At 41.4% G+C, this 24702-nt stretch overlaps 1 protein-coding gene across 2 annotated transcripts; it reads right to left on the minus strand.

Moving 5' to 3' along the window:
- Positions 1-7733: 7733 nt before the first annotated feature.
- On the minus strand, positions 7734-23598 carry hs3st2 (heparan sulfate (glucosamine) 3-O-sulfotransferase 2). Of its 2 annotated transcripts, XM_086184277.1 has the most exons (3): positions 23184-23598; positions 22692-23081; positions 7734-8966 (listed from the first exon to the last, which is right to left on the minus strand). In XM_086184277.1, the coding sequence occupies exons 1-3, from the start codon at positions 23192-23194 to the stop codon at positions 8348-8350; spliced, it is 1020 nt and encodes a 339-aa protein (XP_086040403.1). In that variant the 5' UTR covers positions 23195-23598; the 3' UTR covers positions 7734-8347. The 2 variants fall into 2 exon arrangements, with proteins under 2 accessions (XP_086040403.1, XP_086040401.1); XM_086184275.1 differs by having other exon boundaries at positions 22692-23598.
- Positions 23599-24702: the final 1104 nt, after the last annotated feature.

Below are 24702 nucleotides of genomic sequence, written 5' to 3' on the forward strand. Positions count from 1 at the left end.
CCTTCTTCTCTAAAATATCTTTTGGTCCTATCATAGGGGCGGCATAGCTCAGAGGTAGAGACTTCCCCCTGTGACCATGTTGAAGTATCCTTGAGCAAGATACTGAACCCCTAATTCCTCCTGATGGCCCTGTGACGGACTGGCAACCCGTCCAGGGTGAACCCGCCTCTTGTCCAATGTCAGCTGGGATAGGCTCCAGCCTCCGACCCTTAATGGATAAGTGGTATAGAAAAAGGACGGATGGATGGATGACCCTGTCATGTTACAGGCCCCCTCTGCTGCCATAAACTGCAGTCACAGGACACTTCTGCATCATAGTCTGTTGACATCTGAGCCCTGAAAGAACCATGTTCTTCTCATAGGAGCAAAACACCAATGGATGAATAGGGACAGAACAGGAGTGAGATGTCCAGAGATGGCAAACATTTCTCTGTACTGGCGCATACCTCACCTAGCCACAGCCTGTGTTACTGCACAAGCAGTACCCATGGCGAGGAATCGCACACTTCAGGTTACAAACGACAATGCCTCTGATAACTCTTTCAAATTACAAAAGCGATGATTTAGGTCAAGTTGGGGCACAAACCTTTGGACAAGTTTAAGGTCACATCAGTTTGGGTTGCCCACACGTGTGTCCCTCTTCACACCCGTCATCAGGAACAAGTGCTGGTGCAGAGTAAAAAAGTGTCTGATTCACCGACACAGTTTAAACAATGTTCCTCTAAGTTCTCCTCCTCTACTCCTGATCATCATCATGGCGATGACTCTGCTTCCCAAACTCTGCTGTTATTAAGTACAAAACTAGAAATCTCAATTTGGTTATGATAGTTTTCTTATAATCTTCTAAGCCATTTACTGCTCTCTTTTCTGTATCTACTTCTATTTAGTTTCATTTTACTCTACTTTTTACTTTTGTCTCGGCTCGGTCTGCAAGTTGCTTCCTTTTCATATCACAAGGTGTGAAATTTGTATTTGTATTGTACTTCTTTTTATTTCTTTTATCACTACACATGTAGTAAAGCAAGGGTAGGCCTCAGGTCAATGACATATCAAAGAGTCAATAAATCAGAACTTTCCCTCACATTGAGACTGAAACAGTAAAATTCTATGATGAAGTATAATCATACAGAGCTGTCTGGAGAGAGTGGCAAGTACCTGGAAATATTCAATATGTGGGTTCGGAGGTTGATGGCCGCTATACAGGGAGATGTTAAAATGATGGCGGTGAACCCATTTTCTCTGAAAGCATGAAAATAATGACATAATGGAAATGCTAAACCAGAACCAGAATGATGGCAAAGAGCTTTGCTCCAATCTATGATAATTTCCCTCTGAGCATCTATCCCAGACAGGCAGGAGCAAGCTCGCTGGCTTTGCATTTGTTCTGAATATTATCTCCAAAGTAAGGCTATTAGTTCCACAATTACACAGCGATTCACCATTTTTTCGCAAATGCATTCACATTAAGGGTCAATGAGGCATTATATCAACAGACCACGTCCTCCATCTATGTTTACGACACCGATGGCATTTTATTCACACCCTGAAAACAACCCTGACAGCTTTATGGTTCCATTGCATTGGAGATGCCCTCATAAACTGCAACCTTACATTAATAATTGCATCTAAATAAACAACACAAATGTGCGGTATAGCTCAAAAATGACCAAAAAAAATCCTCATTCTGTACATGGCTGAAGGAAAATATGTGTGTGTGTAAGGGGGGGGGGGGGGGGGGTGTGACTGCTGGAGATCTAAGTGTGGGGTTGGAAGAGTGGTTGTCATTATGGCTAAACTTTTGTTTTTACTCTTTTTACTCACAGGTCTTTGCAGCTGTGCTGCTATGAACGTTACAGTAGAATTGTGCTTCTGCAGGTTTGGCAAAGTATTTAATCCCTGAAATTCGACGTGATCTTTACGAATTATCAGCTGATGCTTTGTTGCTTCCAGCATGGCTTGAGGGTAGCGTGGCCGTCTAGCGACCGAAAGGGTCGCTGGTTCGATCCTCACTTCCTCCCGCTTCCCTATCCTTGAGCAAGATACTGATCCCCTAATTGCTCCTGATGGCCCTGGCGACCTGTCCAGGATGAACCCCGCCTCTTACCTAATGTCAGCTGGCATAGGCTCCTGACCCCCCCCCCCCCCCCCCCCCGCGATCCTTAATGGGTAAGTGGTGTAGAAAAATGGAGGGATGGATAGACTTTGCTGCTTCTTCTCATGGCGACTGTGAGGTTTCATCAGGTGAGCGTGCGGCACGAGGAGGATCCGTTTTCTTACACTTTTGCATCTGGCTAATGGCGTCTGTCATTTCAAACTTTATTATCATTAACATGTTGACATGGAAATATCACCTGACTGAATATGTTGAAATATGAATGTTGTTTTTGGACCTTACAACAAAAGTAATGAAACAGGTGCTAATGAGAGGAACATGTTCTAATTAACCGAGAAGAGATGAAGTTGTTTTTTTTATTGTTGTTTTTTTTGTTAATGCTGATCTATAGTTCCCCTTTTGCTCCAGGGAAAAAACAAAAAGAAATAAAAATTGTGCCCAAAAGAGGTGCTATGTTGTTAGCACATCTACCCCTCAGTCTTATGAAGAGAAGAGAGCAATTTATTTTCATCACCTGCAGGGATTTTTTGAAGTTTCTGGATCTGAAACCTTGAGCTGCTTAGCAGAGCTGGGCCCTGGGATTTATTGTCAAGAATGAGAAAAGTAGTGGTTATTTGGCAGAGCTCCTTATTGCGTTCTGCTCTCCTGAAACTCTTCGTATCCCATGAGAACAGGCCTGACTTCCTCTGTGATCCCACTTAAAATGAAAGGCAGTGGACAAAACACAGTCCTTCACAAACACAGAACATATCTGGAAATGGCAAAGCTTGCAAGTTACCAACAGTTTGTATACTTTATTGTTAAATAGAACAATGCTGATTAGCAGATGACGCAATTTCAGTTACGAGAGCACTTATATGCTATTATGTTACTATAATGAGACTCAAAATGACAGTTAATTCCCCTTTTATCCAAAGTGTAGTATTTAAATTTATAACAGCTTCAAATTTTCTCTAGATTTTAATCAAAAAGTCCCAGTATTTTCTTTCTTTATTTTTTTTTTACAAGTTTGCATTCTTAAAACTGAATGATGACTGAAGTCCAAAACATTATTCACTGATGATTAAAGGCCTTGAGGTTTCCGTCCGTGTCTTTATGCCTTCTCTCCTCTGTTCAGTGTATCTGCTGATATTATAAAAACAAACCCTGTTTTTTTTTTAAATTTGCTTTTTATGAACCGGCCATTGCAAAAACCCCAGCAGCGTGAGAGGAACACAATGTGAAGTTCTTTATCATTTGCACCAGAACAACGTAATACAAATCCTTACCTGGCCTACAAGTGAAAGTATGTTCATCCTCCCTGAGGATAGCGCACTGTGGTATCCCAAGCATTGGTATGCATCTCCCTCCACCTCTGCTTATCTCAGAGAAATACGTGAAAGGATTTAACAGCATAACATCTGTTACTGGCAATGTTAATCAAATGCCAGTTAAGAACCTTCGTGGTGGACACACAACATCTCTGCGTAAACAACGCAACGCGGCAAATACAGTGCTACCTCACCTAAAAGGTCACCAGCTGGCGCATTCCATTGAACCAAAGGGTACACAGCCACGCAACTATTGTGTTTCAGATTTTAGTTTAAAGGTGTGTGTTATACGTGGTGATGCGCTTGACATTTTGGAAATGGACATTTCAAACAGTTTTGCCATCGTTGGCCATCACCGCCTTTAACTTCCGGCAATACACGTGGCTGGCGTCACAAAATACACTCTCTGGGTGAAAAATTGCTTCAATGTTTTGTGCTTTACTTCGGTGTTGCTCTGGGCAAACAGCTTATTAAAATTGAATTAGCTTCGAAAATAAGGTTTTTGGAATTTTGCTTGGAATCAAAGCATTTGCTGGAATGTGGGAGACGCTCTTTCCGTGTCAAGCTAAGAGGGGGGAAAATGTTTTCATCCACTGAGCAGGGATGGAGTTGATGGTTTTGTTTGCGTGTTTATGTTGACCTTTTATTCCCTCTTGTGCCAGGGACAAACACACACGCAACAAGAAAAATAACTTCCCACCTTTTTATTACACAATCTTTGAAATTCTGGCCTACATATTTGTGAAACGACCCCTAATAACCTTTCATATCAGATCAACAGTGTGCTTCTGTTAGTGAATACCGTCCTGTTCACGACGGGATCAACGGTCAACTTGGTGAATACTAAGACTTATGCGCGGCAGATATATCAGTGAATGCCCACTAAATACAGCTGAGTTCTGGTTCAGTTTAGAAAACCAAGCATATCAAAGCTGTGAAATTGTAAATGAGACTTGAAGGGGACTAGAACACCGTCTCTTAACCTGCCCCCCCCCCTGGTGTGAACCCCCTCTTGTTGTCTTGTCAAATGATGATGTTGATCCAGGGAGAAAGTGTGGGCCCACCCTGGAAAATCAAACCTAATCCACTTACACCAGCACCGTTTGCCTGGTGCTCCCGTGTAATTTTAACAGATTACCTAACATCATCTAATGTTAAGAGGTTGTGGTCATCTCAAATATTTTGTGTGAGCTCGTCTTGCCTTAATTAGTTGACTATACGCCCGAGGACCCTTTCTGCACTTGACCTTTGTGAAGGTGAGACAACCAGCACATGTTTAACAGAGCAGCTGAAATGAGGTGTGGGGGTTTCACGGAAGTTAGTTATGCGTCTGTACATTAAGTGCGACTGTGTGCTTGTGTTACTTCTGTGTTCACGAGAATAAATGACTCCTCTTTAATGTGAAGCGTTTCCCTTATCGGGGAACAGCACTTGTCACTTGTATTACACGAGGCAGCACCGCAGACACATCCGGAGAAAATAGTAACCACCATCTGCACAGGAAATAAATCCGTTTTCAGCACATCCTTTTAATTTGGAGGAACAGCTTATAGCGTGACACACAGATACAACATGTTAGTGGGGGGGCTCGGGAATGATGGCATATTGAGACTGTCCATTGATGCAGGTGGAGGTTAGCTCATGCCATTTCAGTATTTAATGAGATTTCTTCTGGAGACGTTTCTAACTGACAAGTTTCACTTCTAATCTAGAAGAAAGGCAGGTTCTCTCTTTGACCATCAGAAAAAAAAAGGAACATCCTCATTATACCCCATGGATTTGCTTCCCAAGGGGGAACAAGATGACTGCAACCAGAAGATGTGCTCTTGGAGAAAGTGCACAATTAGAATCAAGATTTACATCCGGAATTATCATTTAGCATCGAAAATCATGTGGCGGAACTCATGGTGTTATATTGAAGGGATAAACCAAAAAAGGTAATGCATCCTTAGCTTTTTCTATCAGTTTGTTTTTAGTGTTTTTCACATAATTGAGGCGTCTTCTATTTTATTATATATGTATTTTTTGAAGCAGCCCACTGTTGTGCTCTCTGGGATGCAGCGTTTGCAGCTGATTTTCTTCAGATGTCCTCCCCACAACACAGAGATTAGAGACACGAGCTGGTAAAGTGTGTGAAGTTTCAGGGTTGGAGCCTCAGTAGAATATCAATAAGTTTTCAAGGCAGGTGTTATAAAAGACATCTTCAGCTTTGGAGTCCGTAACAAGCAACTCTCATCTGAATACAGCTCCTTTTTTGTTTTTCTTTTAAAATGATAGGGGGGGGGGAGAAAAAAAAAAAAAGGACTCTATGGGTAATTGATTTTATTGTGAACTGTTAGACATTTCTGATGCGTCCGGCTTGTATTTTACCTCAGAGTCTTTGAAAGTTCATGACATTTCAAGTTCTTGACATTTACAATAGCTTCTTTGGTATTTACTTCTGAAGGTTAGACTGGTCAGTCAGACAGGTTTTAGTTACCCAGTGTTTGAATTGTTGATACATTATATATGTCAATGAACAGGGTGTTTTCATTGCTTCAACTGCATGTGTGATATTGTGCGTTTATGCTGCCTTTACATATTAAATATTGCAAGAAAGCATTAAAATGAAACGGGCACAAGCATGATGCAATTTTCCAGTCCGTCTTGTAAACTGTATACACCCCATCTTTAACAGACTTCAGATGAAAAGTAGTCACATCAAAGTATTTCACTGCAATGTGGGAGTTGCCATGTCACCAAGCCTTGAGCGATGTTGGGAGGGGGGACGCGTTATAATTAACTGAGCAGAGATAAAGTTGACCTTACTGCTAAACTGTCAGGTCTGCTGATGGCTCACTTAGCAGGCAGAGGCAGATGGCATTGGCAGGTTAATCACAAATTAAAGGTGAATATCACCAATAACGGTTTAAATACCGCTGGTGGTCAGTGGACATGTTCAAGGGAGAGAATGAATTTTATTTCATGTTGTCCAATTCGTCCATGCGGCTGCTGAAATCACAGCAGCTATGTTTACACGGAAAATTTTCCAAATCAATATACAAAACAGACACTGTCATGTAAGCAGCGTTTGCTTAACACACTCGAAGCAAATAAGATCACTCAATGAAGTCCTGCCGGTGTTTTCGCAGCATTATTGTGACGCATACAGCAGTCAGACTGCTTTACCGTGCGTGTTCTAACTTCCAGCGAGCGTTGCAATCTCAGATCTGAGCTCATTGTTTCTACAAACAAGAAAAGGCTCAAAATGTTCCGGTTGCAACACGGCAGAAATGATTCTTAATCAACTTCCAGGAGAAAATTGAAATGTAGACGGTAAAGATTCCACAGTCTTTGCTCTGTGGCATGTAAACAGGAATATAAATGAAACATTATTAGACAAACTCATGTAAACAACTTCTTTAGAGGTGTTGATCACGTAAAACCCCTGAATTATTGCCTTATTTACAATAAAATTTATAGCCGAATTATTGCTGTCCATGTAAACGTGGCCAATAAACTCAAATTGCCCACTGCATGAAGGAGGGAACAGAATATGTTCCTTCTTTCATGCACACACACTCTGCACACAATGAACTTGTTTTGTTGTTGTTGTTGTTTTTTAAAAAGGTGCTTTGTCACGTACAGTGAGCGCTGTTTTTCTGTTTTCAGGATTTACCAGCAGACAAATGCACAAGGCTCAGATCAATTAGCCTTGTTGATTTATCATCGGTCTGCTAACAGTCGTGGGTAGTTTTAGCAGTGTCAGAAGGTCATATTGTCTGCAGGCAAATTTATCCAAAATCTAAAGCTGCGTTCACCCAGGAGAGGCTGCAGCCTGGGGACTTCATGTATTTCGATAGGTAATTGTACGTGTTATGAGCTCTCAATCCTGCTCTATATTTATAATTTATACATTAATTTGCTGTAATTTTTCCCAGAACAGATTTTATCCAATAATACTAGCGCTTTATTATTCTAATTGTGTTATTATGCCTTTGTAATAAGATTGCTTGGCTTTCTGAGCATGCCGTTCAGGTTAGCCGTGCAGATCTGACCCGTACAGAGGAAGAACACAATCACATTGATTAAAACAGGGATCTTACAGCTCGATTCAACCTGCATGTTCCGTCTAACGCGGCCAGTGGATTCTCAAAGGTGCAGGTCACTGGATCAAAATGTGTGTGTGACATCAACTTGCACAAGGGACCAGATATGAATCAATACAAGAATGCGTCATAAATACATAATTATGCAAAAAAGAGACATGCCTGCTTGTGTTATCTTATTGGTTGGCAGGTAAACAACAACAAAAATAAACATGTCTCAAAACAAAAACACCAACACAGCAAGAACTGAGGAGTGAAACCTTTTTATTAGCATCAGTCTTTAATATGGCTAGAGAGTCATTTTTTTCCCCAGTAAATTTGTCACTTGTGCCTATTAGCTTTTGTCAACAGTAAGGAGATCAATTTATGTGCAGAATAAATGACAGTCTGATTTATTATTTTTTTTTATAAGTCATTTGACATTTTGCTGTGAATTTGTGTCGCCATCACACACTAGAAATGATGAATAAATGAGCAATCTAGGCAATAAATATTCAAGCAGCATCATTTATATAGGTCTGGTGTGCTTAAATGACAGGGAGTGAGACCATGAATCAATACTGGTTGATTCTTTCATATATAGTCAAGAAACTGGACTTTTTTTGGGGGTATATATGTTTATATTTGAAAGAAATGGCACTCATGAACATCCAAACTCAAAACCTAGCAGCACGGTGTTAAACTCCAGTATTTTATTCATTCATATCTTAGTGTAGTTCTTGCTTGTGTTGTACGTCGTTTTAGACAAAAGCGTCTGCCAAATGAAATTGGAGTCAGTAGCTCAACAACCTAGCCATTAAACGTTTCACTGAAGACATTTATAAGGGCTTGTTTGTTCAATCCCACTTGAAGTCTTGTCCTACTGTTTCAAAGAATTTAATGTTAAATGGCCTATAAAACTCTTGCAGCTGCTCAATGACCTCCTGGTCAATTTGTACGTGCGTCCTGCCCTTGGATTTGCCGAGACAGCGCGGCTGGCTGCTGCTCTCCGGCTTCTTCAGACATGGAAATCCTTTGGTTCTATTAAAGTAGAAGTGCTTGTCTGTGATTATTCGTTTCAGTCCTAAAAAGTCCTGAACGCGCCCCATTTCCCCTGCTGGATCTGTAATCAGCCGCTCCCCACTCACAAAGTGCATCTGAGAGAGGCGGAAGTACTGTAGCCAGTTCTCCAGGTGCACAATATACATCCCAATCCGAATGGCGTTCCAGGAGGTGTCGACGAGGCCCATACTTCTGTTCTTAAAGGCCAGCTCTTCAAAGGTAGGAATGTCAGGCTTCTTGGAGAGAGTCTGTGTGTAGTCAGAGATGGCTCTTGTGACTGGGTTACGCACTACAACAATCAGTTTGGTCTCATGGGACATGCTGGAAATGCGCCTCGGTGCTTCTCTAGTGACAAAGTAGCTTGGAGTCTTCTCTAATGTAATCTGACTGTCGAGTGTTCGCGGCATCAGTCCCCTTGGGAGGAAAAACAAAGAAAAAAACACATGGATGAGTCAGCAAGGCATTTTTTTTTCATGCTTTTCTGTTTTACAGGGATGTTTCAAATAATGGAAACAATAATAACATTCGTGTCACAAACCCTCAAAATGCTGAATCGTTGTTATCGAGCTTTACGACAAAAGCTGTGTTTAAAATACTATCACATTAACCACCATCCTAGTGCACCAGGACCTTAGTACACAATATAATACAAGTAAAGAAAAACACACAGATAAATTTAGTGTGACTGTGCAATATTATTTAGATATTAACTAGTGAGAGGACAGATAGCAGCATCCAAACATGCATCTTATCATCATGTTGTCAAGATAATGGCTCTGCAAACTACAGGGGAAATGTTCCTGTCACATCTGTCATGTGAGCTTTCCTTCCCAGTGTAATACGTCATTCTGCTTTGGCACTTAGGCCCAATGAAAATTGATAAATAAGCATCTGGTGTTGGATGTGAGGTGCTCATTGTCTCACAATTCAGAGGTCGTCAATACGTTGTTCCCTGTTTCCTCTCGAAGTAAACGGAAGGCTTCGATTAAAACCTAACCTTTCTCAAAGCTTTCTGTCTCAAGGTGGAGGTAGCCATAGGTTACCTTTAAAGTCTCGGAGTTATCGATCCATTTAGCTTTATTTATGAATCCCTAGCTGTTGGCCTGGGTGCCTCAGGGCCACAAAGCCACTATTAATCTTTCATGAGAACAGCACCTTTTCAAGCAAACAACTTTGCTACAAACTAGAAAACCTTGCAGCTATTTTCCAGAAGTTGCAGAAGCTAAAACAATTTTTGGTTCGTGTGACTGTCAATTCTGTACTTTTTCACCCTCTTCAAAGACATAGATTGATGAAATGAGAGGCTTCTTTTTTCGTCATGAAAACGGGGCTGACATATGGAATGAAAGGTCACAGATATCGTCATGTTCTCAGCTGCATCGTGAGGGTTGACGACAACATCGGTGTACATGAAGTGCTCTCAACTCCTGCAGCCTTGTCAGAATCAATTCACATAAACATGCCAAGATCTGTGAGAAATCTTTCCAGGCCTGTAAGGTTTCCAGCTCTACAGCCCTGTTCAAACTGAGTGCAGAGTAAATTGTTTGCGAGATTAAATTAAAATGCAAAGATGTGAACAGACACACATTGGCATCTGTTTCCGTTGGCTGGTCTGACTGATGTGAGTAGGGGTACCACCGCTGCATTTTTGACCCCTGGATTATTTGGACAAGTTGAAAATTTGACTGAAGGTGCATCGTGACAACCAATGAGAGGGAGGATTCTCTCACTGTCACGGATGTCCTGTTGAGTCAGACAATGGAGGATGAGCAGATCGCTCCAGTGTTTGTACCCTTGTGAGCCACAGAGACGTGTGAGCTTTGTGATGATTTGGCAAACTGAGGCCGATCTTGCAGCCCTGGAACTAAAAAAAACACTGGCAGTTGTTGGAGAGGAAGTACAAGCACAATTTTTGTCGAAATCTCAGGGGTGTAAATGGTTCTTGACTCATTAAATAGCAATATGACATACCAACTGAAACTTGAATGCCGTGTGATTCGACCTTGTTATCCAGATAGGACTGCTTTCCATTCACTCTTCACACTTACGAGAGGTAATTAAATGTGTGAAATTGGGACCAGAAGCCTGATATTGGGACATTTTTGTTTCTGATTTTCTTTTTAAATTTTCATAACTTGGATTAGCGTGTGTTATCCTGTGATATGAAGACAAAACATCTCTTAGACTTACTCTACTCTGTGCTTTACCCGCTTCCTGTCCCAGTTACCCTGATCAGATGTTGCGCTACAGCTCAACACTCATCATGGAATCATGTTTACATCACATGAAAGATTCAAATCACAGAACGAGTCGCTGCTGTTATCTACTGGATCCGTTTCCTGTTCAATACCACTTTCCTCATTGAGGGATTTATGGAAACAGATACAAAACACATCTTTCTGCTGAGTGTGATGTAATCATAAAGCTAATCTCTCTCTGTTGCTCATTAAATTGATACCTACAGCAGCCTTGTCTGCTGAGCTCTTGATGTCTGATACATCACCTGTCGTTTTCAGCTCGCCCGTGCGAAGGATTATTTCACCCGGTGGAACTGCAGCCACGGAAAACAAGGTGCAATCCCATGATCAAAGGATGTCTGTCTTTATTTTCATTGAAATAAGGGCTATTAACTAGGGGTGCTTTCATGTCAGTAAGAGCTAAAAGTTCCAAGTCTTGGAGTGATGGTAATGAGCAACTCTGCGAGGTGCCTCTAATATCTACAAACACTTTTTGATCAAGCATTTTGTTGTTGGGGGCTCATTTGTCTTGTTATCACAAAATTAGCATTTGAGACAGCTTTGCTACAGCTATATTTTAATGGCTTCACATTAACCTTTAATGGTGGCCTCATTTATCTGTTTCTTCGTTTTAGAGATAGCAGGAATCCAGCCAGAAGGAGAACATATTATATCTGAAGCAGGTGCATGAACCATGCATGATCAGAAAATATGCTTTTAGAGGGACTTTTTTTTTTTCCTATCAAGGCCCTAAAGGAACTATCAGCACTGTGTATGGAATCTGAAATTAAGAGCTCCAATTGAGGGTACGGGAGATGTCCTGTTACGTTAAAACTTCAGCTGAAACTGCACACTGGGAGTGTCGAACTGCTCTGTCGTGTCAAATTTCCAGGTAACACAGGTCAGAAAGGTGGGAAGTAACAGAAGAATTACAGTAGATTGGAAAGCTTTAAAGTGGGCGTGTTGTAATACTGACCGCATCGCAGTATCTTCTGCCTGTAGCGCCTGAAGCAGTAAAAATGTAGAATGTATGAAATCTAGTGTACATAATCTAGAGCTGTCACATTCCTTAAAATGAATAACTTCAGGTTGTAGCACAGAAACGATGTCATATCAATGGTTAAAATTGCTTGCAAGCTTACAGTATGAATAATAATGCATCATGTTTACAGCGAGGGAAAACTAGATTGAGTTTTGTTATTAAAATGCAAATCTTATTTTTGGGCGTCTGTTTTTGAACAGGTAAACAATTAGACTGAGGTTTAGAACCATAGGGGTTAAAAAAATTCAGCTCCCCTTTAATAAAAAATAATACCCTTGCTTGTTACTAGATATAGAGAATGTACGATCAGAAAATCTATTGCTTCAGCAGCTTGTCTGAGAAACTGGAAGACATTTTTAAGTGACTAGTTTGCTTTTTTGGGGGGGGGGGGGCTCCACACCACACCACACCACACCACACCACACACCTGCAGGCAGACATGCACCCACCCACCCACCCACACCCACACCTACACCTACACCTTGATTAAATGACATTTGAGTGACGTCCCCTGATTGATTACCACCATCTTACACTAAATTCATTGGGGTAATTTCCAATAGTAATACTTGGTGGATTGAAGGATGGATCTCAGGATGCATCTCAGGCTTGGCTGTGACATTTTAATCGCTCGGGGAAAATGAACTAAAGTGAGGACGAGTCGATCAATACTGTAAAGGAACCTATAGCTGTTCCTGCTCAAATACCAGAACACAACAAACATGTTCTCCCTGCTTCAGTGTTCAGTAATTGCACGAGTTGTCAAATAGTGTGGTTAGTCATTTCCTCTCGTCTATTTGAACACGCCTTTGAGACATTTAATTTACGATAAAAGGTTAAATATTCCGTTATATAAATATATGTACCGTAAAAGGACTTAATATAGCCTCGAGTGATTGTTTCTTTCTAGAAAAACCCACAGAGACGTAGCTGCTGCGTCTTAACCGAGCAAAGATAACAGTGACGACAGGCTTTTGTCTGATTAGACACGAAAGATTATTGTTAGACAGACGCTAATACTAATGGTGTTGCCTTTTATTATTGAGTTTTTCAATTTCGCTCCTTTTTTATAGACTTTTCTGTGTATTATATTGTGTGTAGCACTATTTAAATTTAATGCACTGAATAATATTGTCCATTTGAAAACAGATGGAGCAAACACTCAAAGCAAACAGACTTATTTAGAAGTCGCTTCACCAAACAAGTATCCTATCTTCATTATTTAATGAAGCACATGGCTCATTTTAAAATGCCCGTATTTCTAACAATTCCAGGGTGAAATGATATGAAATGACTTAACAAATGGAGAAACTGAAAAACAGATAAGACAAGCATCCTCCTGCAATTCTTATCTACAGATAATTAGGGTCAACAGTGGTAAAGCATGGTAGTCACTGCCATGCAGTAATGAGCTGCAGCGCATAGAAAGCTGTTCTGCATATTGTAGTGACCCCCAAAGAGCCCGTTGGCGATCTCACTCAACGATTTATCTCTGTTGGTGCGGCGGAAGCCGAGGGTCTGGGTTCACGCTTAGTTCCCTCTGGACGCTACTATATCATCATGGAGGAATAAGCCGCAAACATGGATGTCTTTAATTCAAAGAAGCAAGGACTCCCATTAAATCCAGATACACCATTCTACTGCTGCGTGTATTTCCACTGGGAGAACAAGATGTGCTTTCCACAGCAACAGAGGACAGAGCAACAATTGGACTGAAGGTGGGCGGAGTAAAACTCAACACTACACCAGCGATACGCTGCTAATTTACACCAGCACGCAGACTAGAACATATCTTCTGAGATTGTCAATTAATATGTTGCAAAGCAAGATTTCCACAGAGTAAAATTGCTCCCTGACACACGAAGCAAACTAATATTAGACAGGTCCTCTCCAGCTGTTTGTAGCTGCTGTCATTATATGTTTTGTATAAGTAGCGTTGTTGCCCCCTGACGGACTGAACCTGGGTCATTGTGGTGGTAGGTGACCGCAGCCTTAGCTATTGACAATGGACCATCAAGTCATTCAGCCTGTTCTAATTCAATACTTGGAAATGAGCCTAAAATATGTTAAATATGTTGCTGGAAGTACAAGCAGAGAAGAAGGCAGTCAGAGTTGACTGTGCAGCTCTGGTGTCATGTTGAGCAACGTAAAGCTCTGACGAGCAACGCTGAATCATCGGGGATGCGGAGCATCGGAACGAGTAAAGGTCTGCTTCCAATCAATGAACTCTGAATGAATTAGTGTCATTTCACTGTCAGTTCAAGACAAGCTCTCAGTAAATGTTTGCAGCACCAATAAAGCTTTGTCATGCAACACACACACACACCAAACACAATTACCCTTACAAAACAACAAACAGACGGAATGTAGGGATTTGACATATAAACCCCAACTCCTCAGAATTTCACAAGTTTTCTAAGGCCACACCCACAATCATTCCTTTCATTTTGCCAACACAGTGTGAGGTTTGAGTCCACATTCACAAACAAGTTAGTACTTCTGGTACAACTCACTGCATCACAGTTCCAAATCTAGCTTCTGCGGCAGATCTGCTGCTCATCATTCCAGTGTGTCAGGTTCAAAGTCAAACACATGCTGGAAAACTTCAGAATCAAGAGAAGCGTGCTCACGTCACTCTTTTGCTAGTTATTTTCTTTGCACAAAGAATAAAATCTGTATTGCACATTGTTAAGCATATATTTTGTCACAATGTGTGACTAAATATATAACATGGTACATGCTAATGGACTACATGACTGTGCTCCTGTGCGAGGAAGAATGAAGTTTCAGAGTGCCAAGTTGCGCGCTCATGTATATGCATTCAGGTGAGAGGACCTGATTATGTATTCCAATGTATAGGAAAACTGAGGGAAGTACACATCTGTTTTGTGGTGAACGTCCTCTCTGCCGAATTATGCATTTGATGCAGGAACAGCAGCACCTGTTTTGCATATTAGTACTAAGTTAACCTTTTCTTTTGTTTGCTTTTTTAATGTTTTGACATCTTTTTTCCACTTCGCTTGCTTCCCTCTGTGTAGATGAGCACAATGGTTCACAACCTGGCTGTCGGGACCCCCGCAGGGTTGCCAAACTTTTTCAAAGCGATCAAAAACTAAACTGTAAACTACGAATACACTTCTTAAATTGAGGTCTAAGACTGTATGACATCATGATTTATTGTAATGCGTTGACATGCCCAGCTAGGAGGAGGATGCATTTCATTCTACCAAAACAGAGCAGAGAGGAAGCAAAGGTCGGGATTTGCAAACATCTACTGGATTATTCTGGGGGGTGGCGGCTAAGAAAAATTGAGAATCACTGTGTTAGCCAATATTTGACCAGCACACATTTTTCTGTCCAATGCAAAACTGTAAGTCTCGAAATTTTTGTCCAGACTCTGTTGAGGTCAGGTCAGGTATCAATTCTTCAGCTGAATTTGCTACTTTTCAGAAATTCATTGGTGTCTTATGTTTTGTAACTCATTTGGAGTGATCATCTGCAGTTCCAGATCTATTCAACTGCACCTTTGAGCGATTCTACAAAGTTATGTGAGCCGCATGCATGGATTACGTGATGAGCTGCGGCTTCAGTGCCCCCACTTTAACGTACATCTGCCCCTGTGTGAAGTGTTCCTGCAGACAGACTGAGAGAATAGCCCTCACCTCCTGCTGGACAACAAATATTTTTCATTACAAGGACTAATAATGAATCCTGCCCATTAAACAATATGCAGTCTCGCGGGCTGACTACAGGGAGGCCTGAATCAAAGTATCCATTACATGCTGTGTTTGTTGGGTCTCTAGAGTAATTTAACAGCAAAACAGTTAAACAATAAATTGTAAGAAAGCGTCTCTGGGGTTCTTATTGCCTTTGTGTTTTCACAGAGGCCTGCATGTGGAGCAATGGTAATCACAATCTGCTGCAATATTTTACACAAGTTTCACTTGTAGGGTGGAAATAAAAAAAAAAAGAGGGGAGGTGGGAATAGTTCGAAACTGCAAGTCACATAATCTCCAATGTACAATCACAAATTAATTAAAATGCAGCTCAGTATTTATTTGGTTCTTCAATCTTTCTACTGAATTACAGCAACACAAAGACATGAAACACTGACGCTATCAACATTAACAGACGGGAACAACAAAGTCATAATAAATAGACTGACATAAAAAGCAAATTAATTCACACACATTGTTTTCCGTTTTACCGTCATGTGTATCGTCCAGAGAGCCTGTCATAGTTGCTGGCACCAGCCTCTCCCTCTGAACACCCCCCCCCCGCTCTGATTTCTGTTGATACATAGATGCTAACATGGAGAAATAATGTTTCAATCAAACCATTTGTTGTGAAATGTCCTGAAAAGTCAAAATCTCACACAGAATGTAGTTCGTATTACTGAGGTTGACTGTGCAGAGAAAATGTTCTCAGCCTGCAATTCTCATAATGTCTCTGCCACTGCACTTCCTAAAAATGGCATCTCTTTCCTGATATGACAGCACAGATCCAGTCCGGGCTACAGAGGCTGCTCCATTATTAAAGTATCAATCTAAGATTACAGCAGAGGAGACATCTGATCATTAATCACCAGAAACGGAGACTCTAAAGTCTATTAAGAGTTAACAAAAAGAGAGTCGGGGTGAGCGCAGCAATCCTGCAGCCAGTTCAGCTCGCTGAGGATCAGAGGTGAATAACAATTCCGTTGTCAGAGAATCATGCATCTATTTGTCTAACTTAATTGAAAACACACTGGTCTAAAAAAAACCACGCAGACTGATCCAAGTGTCTTGACGTAAGGGGAAAAAAAAACCTGCATAATGTATTTGACCTTGAAACAAAACCAATTTTATCGCTGTCATTTCAACTCGAGTCCTTTGCATTCCCTGAAATAACAATTATTCATGGTTCAGTCTGCAGAGGGAAATGACTGACACTTGCTCTCCTTCAGCAATAAGACGTTGAATTGAACTGATCTACGAGCTGTCAAATTTACATGTGGCACGACAAAGTATCAGCGGTCATCAAAATGAGGACACTCGCTCAAGAAAGCCTCTGAAATCCCAAATATTCTGCTTCAGGCTGCTGTTTGGTGAAGCTTGTTAGAATGTAGGAGTAGAATTATTGAGACGTGTGTGTGTGTGTGTGTGTGTGTGCATTTGATTCCATATGAAATTGCACTGATGAAGTTGTGAGTGACAGTCAGTAATTGGCAATCCTGCTCTTGCACGTCTGAAACAATTTCTCACCTATTTGTTCAGTCACAAGGCAGCACGTTAACTAACATGAATAGAGATGTCTTGAATTTCCAGCAACGTTGGATGTGCTGGAGCTCCTCTGGGTTTACAGTGTAGCCTCTAGCAATGTGACGGTCAAGGATATTTATAAATGGAGAGCGAATGGTCCACACACACACACACACACACACACACACACACACACACACCTTCAGTAGCTTCACTCTTTACGTGGATGGTGGAAAAGTACAAAAGGAGACAAAGACACAGGAGGGGAGGTTCAGACACTATTTGATCCTGGTCTATGGGGACACACTGAGTTCACTGGGGGAGGGGGGGGGGGGGGGAGTTAACAAGCTGACAATCTCTAAATAAGAGTTAAAGATGGCCAGCTGACAGAGTTGAGTTACCTGTTACAGCCAGCACTCGATCCAGTTAACACGGATGACCAGCATCATTTGCGTATTCCGTGAACAAAAATGAGTGTGAACACACTGGTTACTAGACACACTCGTGGCAACACTGATAGGCCAAACTGAACGCATCAAAGGGTTGCTGGTTTGATGCCCCCTGCCCCGAGAGACTGTGGAGCATCTTTGAGCAAGATACTGAAATATGTCTTGCATGGTAGCCTCCACCATCATTGTGTGTGTGTGTGTGAACATTGCAAAGCGCTTTGAAGAAACGTGCCATATAAACACTTCAACATGTACACGTTGAAGAGGTCAACAAGCCCCCGGTTCAGTTGATGTGCAATAAGGAGAAGAAAGTCAACCACAGCAAATGGCATGAAAACAAAGACCCACTCACACTGAGCTGAAATGAGCACAGTAGCTTCTGCTTTAGCCGGCATTTGTGGTCGCCATCGTGCGACTTGTTCTTTTCTCTACACTTACACAAAGAGATCAGAGCTGGTGAGTTACGTGTGTGTGTGTGTGTGTGTGTGTGAGTGAGAAAAAAAAATCACATTTAACATGTAAATTGAACCCCAAATTGTTTTGACCTGTTCTGTTCTCGTACAGCCCAGTTTTGCATCTCTAAGTATATAAAACAATGAAATTAACGAAAATGTCCTGCTATATTTGTATTTTTCAAAAAAATAAACCAACTCTAGCCAATCGCTATTATAATTTATGTAACAATCGTAGCCCAACGTTGTGACTGAGTGTGCCGACTGTTATAAGAGGCCGTGTCAATGATTCAGCGGACGACAGAAATGTCTGTTAAGTGTTTGGTTAAAAAGAACAAACATCAGAGAAACAGCCGAATAAGTCTTGTTTCTACTAAATGATGTCGTGAAATCATGTGAGACAACAAAGATACAAAACAAATCTCTCAAATTCTGGTTTATTACTCAAAGAATGACAACTGTTGCCGGAATACTTTCAGACAGGGAGATCCGTGAGATTCAGGAGAAACTTACGCTCCTGTGTTTAAATAGAAATTGCATGACTTAAACCCTGGAGATTATTGTACGATTCTTTTGTCCCAGATTAGAAATTCTGTTTAAATAATTGAGAGAATCAAATAATTTCACTCGTTAGTAGTTTTGGTTAAATATTGAGAAGGTACTTTGAGGTGTAATAAAACTCTGCAGCCTGAGCTCCGGTGATGTTTCTACCAGGCTGCCTCAGCCAAGACCAGCACTTTAGTGTTCACTGCACTCTGATTACTTTATGTTTTAATCGCTTAGAGATAATAAAGGAATATAAACAAAATACTGCATCAGTGAATCCTCAAACTATACATCCATTAAGGTACCATTAAATGCAATATGTGTGTGTGTATATATATATATATATATATATATATATATATATATATATATATATATATATATATATATATATATATATATATATATAATATATAGTCCATTTACCAAGCGGCCTTTGTAACCAACTCATTTATCACACCATCATAGCTGCAAAGCTGAACTGGGAGTACTTTGTTTGCAAATATAACGGCTTTAGAATGTGACTTGGTCACGAGTAACGTTTGCCTATACCATTTCACTTTCTGTTAAAAGAACAAAAGTAGCGGCTCCCTGTTTTACACAATGCTCTCTCTGAGAAATGTCTCCGAAAAGGGTTGTTTTGTAATTAGTAGTTAATTACATGTAGTTGAGCCCTAGATGTCTCTGAGCTGCAGTGTAATGAAGATGGCTCTCATTAATAATGCAGAGTTACATCTCATCATCCCTCGCTGTCTAATGTGCAGTTTTCTGTGTTAAATAAGAAGCATCTAACTTTCTGTCCTCATCAACCTTTCTGATGATTCTCTTTCAGAGCTCCCTGCCTCCCCGAGCCAATTAATGTGGACCTGGAGAATATTTGTAGCTGCAGCTTCTCATACAATTTCAACACTTCTCAGGGAATCTACTGGAAGCGCTTCTGACTCCTGTGAAATCAATAGAGCTGAGATGCCCTTTTAAGTCTTGATGGTGTATGGCGACGTGTTTTTTTGTGTGTGCGTTTGATCTTTATGGTACCGTGCAGAATGGAAAAGTGGGGAGAGGAAAGTGAGGAAACTGATGACACTGAAATGTTTGCTTTATCACGTCTGCGGTTCTGTGAAAACCCTCGGCCAAGCTAAATATAAGGCCATATGTCCGTCCTGTTGAGAGGTCACAGTAATGAACGCGGCGCAACTTCTGTGCCTAAATGATCCGTCGCATGCTTAATGTAACAGGACAGACTGGAGAATAAGCAGCCAGGACAGCGCGCTGGACGAGCATTAATTTGGTGCCACATGTGGTATGTCTGTCTGTTCAAAAGATATTAGCTGCTGGTAATTAGTGGGGCAAAAAGTTGTTTTGAAAAGTTCACATCTGGAGCTTTTTAGCCGTGAGATCTTTTATTTTATTGTTTTTCTTTTACACTCCAGCTGGTTACGAGAGACTTCGAGGCGTTTTGCCACATGTGTTGATCCCGTGGTCAACAATGAAATTCACTGTTCAAATGAATTAGTAAAATAATAGAAACTCAATCAATGACTAGTTTAGTAATTGCATATGGGAGTCGTTTGTCAAATTCAGACTGCGATGCCTACAGGCAACATATTGGAACACAAAAACTGGCCTGCTGGATGATTTAGATTTGTAATAATTATATTGGTCTGTTTACCTGCGGCTCACAATGTGCTGCACTGTTGCTGCATCGAATATACAATTTCAAAAATGCAAATGTTTTGAAAAGTTAAGAGTTGCCAAGTTGTAAACAGAGGCGCATGAGCTCCATGTGAACACAACTGGCCTCTCCCCACCCGCTCTTCACTACCAGTGTCACAAAGTCAACCGAGAGCACTCCTCATTAAGGAGGAGGGTGAACAAGCTTTGGGAGAGCCTTGCCACTTTGCCCTGGAAATGGGAGGAAGGCCTCACCATGGTTACGTCACACTTTTTGGGCTGAATTTCACATTGTAACAAGGCCTTTGCCCGATACAGTGAACGGTCCTTGTAGATGCAGAGCCGATGCTCAGCCTCCGCTATTCAATACAGGCTGTTTTTATTGACGCTGCACTTTGTCAGAGTCAAAGTTTTACCATCACGCATATTCTGTGATTGAGGAAGTTGAAGTTACGTTCATGTGGAAGACCAAAACTGACAATGTAGCAAGACAGAACTTCAATTTTGGGATATTTCCTCCATTCTCATTCAACCGTTGCACCGAGGGCTGGCGGTGTTGTTGAAGTCCGCTTCAATGCCTGGTCAGTGTTACTCAGGACCCCCCCTGGACGGTACGGGCCAGGCTGAGAAAGGCCCTGGTATCTACCTGTGTGTGTGGTCACATCAAGCTAGCTGCCTCGGAGAGGAAGTGGGCAGGATTTCTACTAAAAGTGTTTTTTAGAGCAATTGTTGTTCAAGACAAGTTCAGAATGAACATAGCTAAATCAACAACTTTGCATTAAAAATAATCCCATTAAATCAGGAAATGCTTGATTTCGTCTCTGTAAACATGCTCATTATTGAACAGCCATTGTCTTTGTAACTTCTAAGTCCTTTCTAGTCTCTGTTTCATTACTTCTGAAGATGATAACTGGAATCTCAGCTGCCTCTTACATCTGCACTGTGTAATTCTACAATTATCTTGTAGCAAAGAAACCTCAGATTTCACTAATGGGTTGTAATTGTTATTAGCTATTAGGAATTTAAATGTGCTTTGTGCTTATATCTTAATGGAACTCAAAATGCCTGTCTTGCTTCTCATTCACACGTTCACGCTAACATTCACACCCCTGGTGGATGCGAGGCGCTGACCAGCGTCTGCAGCAACTCAGGGTTCACTTGATGTTAAAAAGCTATTGTAGATCTATAGCATAGTAACATAACCGCAGCTTTATCACAACTCAAGTTGGTCCTTTAGTTTTACTTATAGAAGTGTGGTAAAACTGATATTACTATATTTTGTTACACTTTCTGACACTTGTTGCGAACACTCGCGCTCCGCCACGTCTGCCTCGTGAAGGTTCTGTTACTCGGCTCTGCAGCAGATAAAAAAACTTGGGTTCTCTTAACTTGCTTGTGCATCCCAGCACACAGCAGCTTTCAGAAAAAACTGGGTCATGATAGTCAGGCTAGACTGGAGAGAACCTCCCTATGGCGATGCCTGACACCATCACTCCTTCCATGTTGTTACTGGCACACCTGGAGATTTTGGTCTCTGACCAGATGTTTGATTACAGTTGAAAATGAGAAGAAAGTTTTCATCAAAATCCAAAGCAACGCCAGGAGACAAGAATGCAAGACTTTTGGAAAATGATGGATTCTGGTAACTTAACAGCCCAACTCCAGCTGTTGTCTGCACACTAAATCAAACAGACATCGACTGTGATGGCGTCCTGTCGCTGAAATGTGCTGGTCAGTTTTTGCGGTGTAAATATTGACTTGTGGCGCAGGTGGAAATAACAGACGCGAGCGGAAAGCTGGACAGGTCTCTAATGTAACTTTTCAAGCTTTCTGAACAATCATCTCCCCGACTTCATGATAGCTTGTAGACACTCAAGGTTAATCAGAATGGTGTCTTGTCTGTAGATCAAACTCTGAGGAGGTCAGAGAGCAAGATGAGAAGTGGTGTGTGTGTGTGTGTGTGTGTGTGTGTGTGTGTGTGTGTGTGTGTGTGTGTATAAGATAATTCATTTCCACCAATAAAACAAAAAACAGAAGACTTAGTTTCAGGACGTAGGTTGATGTGGTAACCCGGCGGCTGCGTGTGTCATCAGAGCTCTTGGCTGTGTGAGGCTGGTGGAGCTGTCTGTTCAGCACCCGCGAGTTCTGCTCACAACTAACTGCAGCACTCCAGAAATAAAAGAGTTGAAAATGTGACGTTACTGGTTACCTGCAACACAGGAGTGTGATTCCACATGCATTGACCCACATGATGAATCCAGCCATGTGACAGTTTGATGCCTTCATTGGCACGATGTCTTAGACTTTAATCTAAAATAACTTTACCTCCGTTGCAAGAAAACAAGTTAAAAGAACATTTTTCTTGGCAGGAGGACTCTCACACCCTCACACAAGGACCTCACATCTGTTGGCATCACATGAGCGACTGTCTGCCTGCAGCGGAGAGAGTGCAGGATGTACAAAGCAGATACATGGTTGCTTGAATGTTAGTCTTTTCCTCACCTGTACCATTCTAACCCTCTGTCATAGTTTCTGTCGAAAAAGTGGGGCTCCGTTCCGAGTGCGCGCACATCTGGATGTATCCGGATGAACTCCAGGACCGCCCTGGTTCCTCCTTTCTTTACGCCGACTATTAACGCATTTGGTAGCTTCTTATTCCCATATCTTTGCGCGACACTCATGTTCTTCAACTTCAAATCCTCCCAGTAACTCTCAGTCGAAGCTTTACTTTGTACGCGGACATCACTTGATCCTCGCCGGGCGGCCAACTCGCCCAGAGCTCTGACTTCCAGCGAAGCGCAATTGTCTAATTTCCCAAGAAGTTTCTTCCCTCCTGCGTTCTTGTTCGGCGGGCACCGTTTCCCCTCGTAGCGCTGGTTAGTCATGATTGTGCTGCGACAGAAAATAATACTATAGCATAAATAGGTGCAAGACAGTGACACAGTCAGGATGAAGGCAACTCGGGCGCTGAATCTGTTCGTAGGTGAAAGGTACCTATGTGCCATGTCTCCATGGGTTCAAAGTGCTGCATGTTTTTCCATCGAATTTCCCTCCTCTCTTGCTCTGCGGTTAAAGTCAGGCAATGATGTAGGTTCCGAAGTCAGACAGGGAGGGGAGGCTTCTTGAAACCGCGCGTAAGTGGCGTTTTTTCTTTTCATAGGATCCTAAAACGCATAACTTAAGACAGCATATTTTTCCGAGACGACAACAACAACAACAAAAAAAGTCTCATCCGGCGTTTAAACTTTACTTTAGTAGTTTGAAGTAAATCTTAAAAGGAATCCCAGGAGAATTTGACGCCCATCTTCATCCTCCTTCGTCCTTTTGTGCAGAAAGTCCTCCGCGTCCCCTCCAACTCTCTCCAGCGCTGCTCCTCCGTCGCCTCCGAGGAATAGCGATGCTCAGCCCACCTTCCTCTCCCTCATAAAGAAGTTGAAGTGAAGATGGGATAGAATATTTAAATCAGCCCTCTGACGTAATTCTAATGATCAAGATTCTACATGCGTTTTAGATTTTAAAGGAACATGATTAATATTTTTCTAAACATTATTTGGAGGTTTCAAGGTGCAAAATGTACGATTTAACTACTCAAAATTACCCGACTAAATAGGATGATTTGTGCATGAACCGTCCTATCATTGAGTGTCATTTTAACTCCGTCTTATTCATGTCAGAGGAATCCACAAACACACGTTGTTCATCAGCAGCTATGAACAATTTTGCAGTAAATTCATGGGTGTTTTCTCTCCTGGGCAGTTTGAAGCTTTCGGCATTGTTGATCATTTGATCCTCAGAGTTGCCAGGATGCCAGCAGAATGTTGACTTCTATTGTCATGATTAAAAAAAACAAAACAAACAATAACTTGTGGAACCTTTTTTCGGGGGATGAAATCGTTAGGATTGTAGTTTCATGGTAGGTGAAAATATTGGCGTCTTCACACTTTTAACCACAAGCATGATTGGGAATGTTTGGCTATTTTCATCAGACCGGTGCTGATTTGGAGTCCCCAAGTCACATGACATGGAAGCGCTGAAAAAAAGAAGATGTTTGCAGTAAATGGAAATATTTTGCTCTAAAATATTAACATAAAATATAGAGGACAATAAGAGGCAATAAAAACGAGTGTCCTGAACTTCTGGTAAGAAAATCCTTGGATCACATAACATTAAGGCTGAGAGGAATCATGTGGAATGTGGAAAATGCTATTTTTTGGCTCAAATTTTCATATGAAGTACAAAGAGGGAATGTAAAGGAGAATGATACGAGGCGTGTCTTCCACTTCTGGACTGGCACGAATATCTGGTACTGATTTATTGTCTTTAGCTCACATGTAATGGAGTTTATTGCAGTAGAAAATGTGAATGTGGCTTTCAGCGGATGAAATATACATTTCACACTTAAATATTCTTATAAAATCTGTGGGGCAGTGAAATGAGGTGTGTCCTGTGATTCCAGTCTAGCACTAATATGTGGGACTGATTTGGAGAAACAAGACCACGTGACATGGAAACT

Source organism: Aulostomus chinensis, chromosome 18, assembly GCF_037954235.1.
Source record: "Aulostomus chinensis isolate RoL2024-O1b breed Wild chromosome 18, RoL_Achi_v1.0, whole genome shotgun sequence".
NCBI classification, from domain to species: Eukaryota; Metazoa; Chordata; class Actinopteri; order Syngnathiformes; family Aulostomidae; genus Aulostomus; species Aulostomus chinensis.